A 5,339-nucleotide genomic window follows, 5' to 3' on the forward strand; every position below is an offset into this window, starting at 1 on the left:
CTCCCTTGGAATGTTCCCAGAGACCGTCGGTAAGGGGGTTGGTGTTTTTCACCTGAGAATTGAAAGTCTGACATAGAAATCGCTGTTATCTAGTAGAAAGACCACAGATTCTAGAATCAGAGGACCTAGGTTCAAAGCCCTCCCCTGACACTTACTGCCTATGTGACCTTGGGCATGTCCCTTCCCTTCATTGGACCTCCATTGGCTCTTTTCTAAAATCAGGGGTTTGCACAAGATGTTCATCAAGGACCCTTTGACCTCTGAACTCCTACCTTTTGAAGTGATTTCACAAGGGGGAATCCTCTCTCTGATAATTCTCTTTGCTTAGAATTTACAATAAATCTTCTGAAAATCCAAGGCCATTGGAAAAGGTACCTTTGACTGTCTTTCATTGCTATTGCATAGGCTTTCAAGATGAAAAAGTCCTTGAGGGTCATCTAGTCCAGAGCCTTCATCTTGCAGGTGAGGAAACTGAGTCCCTTATGGGTGGTGTCACATAGGAGTGAGGAGTAGATGGATTGGATATGTACCCAGAGCCTCTGATGTGAAAGCCAGGCTTTTGGCATATTTTCAAAATTCTTTCTGTACTACCAGCCTGTGAGGAAGGGAGTGCATTATTTTTCTGATCCAAAAACATCCAAAGTAGGAAATTGGGGGTCATGGATGTCACATGATTTGAGACAGATGCTCTAGTTTAATCCAACCCCCTCAATTTATTTTACAGGTGGGATAACTGAGGCTGAGGACAAGATAGATGCAGTGACTTATCCAAGGTCACACATATTATAAGTGGCAGAGCTAGGGTTCAGACACTAGTCTATTAATTCCTTCCATGCTGCCTTTCACATAAAAGTAACAAGCCCAAGGCCATAAAGTAAGAAAGTGTCAGAGGAGGGCTTTGAAACCAGGTCTTTTGGCTGCTAGTCCAGAGGTTCTTTCATTATGGCACACTGTTTTTCAAGAATTCACCAGCATCCAAATAGGTCTTTGCCACAAAATAGAGTGTGTCTAAAAGGCAAAAGGAGAAGGGGATGGTAGAGGATGGGGTGGATAGATAGAGTCAGGGAAGCAATGAACATGAGCTTGAACAGAAGGTGGGAGATAGTGGAGGATGGAAGGGCCTGGCAAGCTGTGGTCCATGGGGTCACAAAGAGTCAGACACGACCAAATGACTGAACAACCAAGTGTATGTGTATGAGCAAGCTTCAACTTTTAAAAAATTGTAATTCAGTGGAATAATTTCTAGAATCCCAACATTACCAGATAACTGGTGAAACTGACTTTTTCATTTTTGAGGGAGGAATATTTGAGCCCCAGGTAGAAATAGTCCATGCCTTTATGAGCTGAGACAAGCTGATACAATGAATGTCTATATATGGAATGGTATAGGAGTGAGACCTCTGGATTGGAAGGAAGGAGATCTGGGGTCTACTTCTACCGCTTTGGGTAAGTCAGGCTACATCTTTGGTCTCTATTTGCTTATCTATTATAAATGAATTGTTTGTGGGGATAGGAAGTTGGGTAAGACCAGGATTTCTTAACCTGTTTTGGATCCTTTAGCAGTCTGGTGAAGCCTGTGGCCCCCTTTGCAGAATAATGTTTGCAGATGAATAAAATAAAATACCTAAGATCACAAAGGAGACCAGTTAAAGGGAAATAGTTATTAAAAAATTAAAAGCAAGTTCAAGGACCCTAGGACAAGGACCCCTGGGCTGGAGAATCTCTACAGTCCCTTTCATCTTTAATCTCATGACCTCTTGAAGCCAAAGTACAATGGGGACAATACACTCCCTACCTCAGAGATTGGTTGTGCAGAAAGTACTTTGCCAATGTGGAAAGAATCCTGGCAGGTCACTTCTCCTTTCCTCAGTTTCCCACTCTGTAAAATGAAGGGGTTGGACTAAATGGTCTCTGAGGTACCCTCTAGCCCTTACATGTATGTAGGGCAACATCAAAAGGACTACTTTAATCTCTCCGGTGCCAGGATGTTTCAGTTAAGAGTAGCGTGAGGAGGCATATGGATTATGGTGCTCATTTTCCAAGTCAATTTGCAGGTGTAGACAAAGGATTCCTAGGTGGAATCAATTACAAAAGGACACATTTTTTTCTGACCAACAACATATTGGCGAGAGGTCCTAGAGCAAAAACAAATTACCAGTGTTCACCCAAAAGGATTATTGGCTTGTGTTTATTGTTATCTAAAGGAAACAAGAAGTTAAATCAAAAAATATTTTAAAATATAAATATATATGTACCTTATAACATATATATACATATATACTATATATGTAAATATATAAAAATATCAATATATAATATATAAATATACAAAATATATAAGGATATGTATTGTACAATATATAAATATATTAAAATATATTTTTAAAAAGGAAAAATTACATTAAAAAGTTGATTTGGCCTGAATTCAGTTAGTTTTCTTTCAAAGAAGTTTATTAGATAACAAGTCCTTTGTAGGGTAGTTTTCGTTCTGCGCTAGGGTCTCAGGAAGGAAAGAAAGGGAGGGCACAGGGAAACTGGTCAACTGAAGAGAGCCAAGGGACGACCCCAAGATGCAGCTGTAGTTATTGGAAGTGGGAGCAGCCAGAGGACACTTAGCAGATCATCCCTGACTAGTCAGACTTGCCCAAGGTTTGGGGTTCTTCTCCCCTGCCCTGTCCAAAGACAATCCCTTGGCTCACGGACCAGCAGTGGCAGAAGTAAACCAGTTTGGCCAAAGCAAAGGCCACTGAACTATGTTTTCCTTTCCTTTCCCCAAAGCTGCTAGTGAATATGGAGCCAAATTGAAGCCAAATAAGAGGAAACCTCTATAACAACGGTATTGGGAGACAGGACTCATTTAATAAGAAGGCTTCAATAAGGTTTTTAAAGTGTTTTCATTATCATATCTCCATGCAGGAAGTATAACAAGTACTACTATCCCATTTTACAGATAAAAAAAATTGAGGCTCAGTGTTTGATCAGACTTTGACTCTAAAATAAACCTTTATGACCTACCAAACAGTGCCACCTGGTGATACTGTTGACCTCCAAATGGAGCAGGGCAATGGGAAGGTATGGACCAGGCATGTGCCATGGGAATGGTGGACTCCTGGAGAGTAAGGTACATGGTATGCGTGCATGTATGGGAGTGGGGATGGAGCAGGTTATGCTTCAAAAGAAAGGAACTCTCGATGGGCCTTCTTAACCTCAGAGGTAGTGATGCTGCTGAAAAAGGGAAAAACCACCAGGAAGATCAGGAACCAAATCCTGAGGTTCTTTTTGCCAAGATCTGAAGTGCCCAAGACAATTCGGAGTGTCATGGATGGCTAAAAGAAGATGTGAAACTGGGAGAGAAAAAAAACATAAAAAGGAAAGTGGGAAATTTTTTTTAAAATTTAAAAAGGAAAGTAGGACTTAACACAAAGGATGGATCATGGGATGCTCGATTTAGGGCTTTCAGGGACCATCTTGTGTTCTAGTCCAACCCCTCTCCTCATTTTACAGAGGACAAAACTGAGGCCCAGCCAGGAGTGACTTGTCCAAGGTCATGCACAGGATCATAGAGCTGAGAGATGAAAGGGACCTCAGAGCCCTCATTTTACAGAGGAGGAAACTGATATGCATGGAGAGGAAGTGACTTGCCCAAGGTCACATATAGGATCCTAGGTATACAGCTAGAGGCCCTTTAGCCCAAACCCTTCATTTCATAAATGAAGAAAGTGGATGTTAGAGGTCATGATACTGTGTCTCTAGAGCTATAAAGAACTTCAGAGGCCATCTAGTCCAGCCCCGTCCTTTTATAGATGAAGAAATTGAGGCTCAGGGAGGATCCTAAGATCCTAAGATCCTAGCTCTACAGCTGGAAGGGACCCCAGAGTGTATTCCAACCTCCTCATTTTACAGAGGCCCAGGGAGATTAACTGACTTGCCCAACATCACACAGTGGGATTTGAACCCAACTCTTTTGACTCTAGAATCAATGCTCTTTATTCTATACCTTGCTGCCTCTCTTAGATGGTGGTTAGTCCAGTTTGACTGCAGTACTAGGTACATGGTGGGGAGGAGTAGGAGAGTTTGGGCAGCAAAATACACTGCTGATAATTTCTTGGACTCTCTTCTCTTAGATAATGCAACTGAGCCTCATGGAAGATGGCAATGTGACCACAGTGAGTGAATTTGTACTTTGGGGGATTTCAGAAGATCCTGAGCAGCGGAAACCCCTGTTTGGTCTCTTCTTGCTCATGTACACTGTGACCTTGGTTGGCAACCTGGGCCTCATCTTTCTCATCAAGATCTACCCCAAGCTCCACACCCCCATGTACTTCTTTCTTAGCCACCTTTCCTTCCTTGATTCCTGCTACTCTTCAGTCACAGCCCCCAGAATTCTGAGGGATTTACTGTCAGAGAACAAAGTTATTTCTTGGTCTGGATGTATGACACAGTTGGGCTTGTTCATTGTCTTGGCCTCAGCAGAACTTTACCTCTTGGCCTCCATGGCTTATGACCGCTATGTTGCCATCTGTAACCCACTGCTTTACCCAATACTCATGTCCTCTAGGGCCTGTACTTCCCTTGTGGTTGTTTGCTATACTGTTGGGATCGTCAATTCCCTAACAGTAACGAGCTCCATCTCGATGCTCTCCTTCTGCAGGGCCAACATGGTCAAGAGCTTCTTCTGTGACATCCGCCCACTGCTGGCTCTGTCCTGCTCTGACACCCAGGTCTGTAATATCCTAGTTTTTGCCTTTGGGGCCTTTATCCAGATGAGCTCACTACTTGTGATTGTGGTCTCCTACACATTCATTGTCATTGCCATTATGAGAATCCGTCTAGCTGAAGGCAAACGCAAAGCTTTTTCCACCTGTGCCTCCCATATGACTACTGTTAGCCTGTTCTATGGGACACTTATATTCATATATTTACGGCCCACTTCCAACTCCGCCCCAAACCAGGACCAAGTAGTCTCCATTTTTTACACAATGGTCATACCCATGTTGAACCCTGTTATCTATAGTCTGAGGAACCAGGAAGTGAAACAGGCACTGAAAAAGCTCCTATATAAGGGCCAAGTTGTCCAGGAATAATCATTGATTTATATCTAAACAAGGAAAAGGGACCTTTTCTAGACCCAAACTGCTACATCTTCACCCAGTTTTAGCTCATCGATTAATTAATGGTAGTAATAAGGACAAAGTCATTAATATGGGGGTGACATCAGTTCAAAAAAATCAACTGAAATGGGAGAAACATGATTAGGCAGCAGTCTGTCCAGATCGGAGGGGCCTAAGTAGCCCATAACCTTCATGTGGTGCAATATGATAGGACAGGCAAAAAAAGCT

General features: G+C 42.5%; 1 protein-coding gene across 1 annotated transcript; it reads left to right on the forward strand.

Annotated features, from left to right (window-relative positions):
* Positions 1-4,127: 4,127 nt before the first annotated feature.
* Positions 4,128-5,084, forward strand: LOC118832526 (olfactory receptor 1019-like). Its single transcript, XM_036739821.1, has one exon. The coding sequence runs from the start codon at positions 4,128-4,130 to the stop codon at positions 5,082-5,084; it is 957 nt and encodes a 318-aa protein (XP_036595716.1).
* Positions 5,085-5,339: the final 255 nt, after the last annotated feature.

Source organism: Trichosurus vulpecula, chromosome X, assembly GCF_011100635.1.
Source record: "Trichosurus vulpecula isolate mTriVul1 chromosome X, mTriVul1.pri, whole genome shotgun sequence".
Taxonomy (NCBI): Eukaryota; Metazoa; Chordata; class Mammalia; order Diprotodontia; family Phalangeridae; genus Trichosurus; species Trichosurus vulpecula.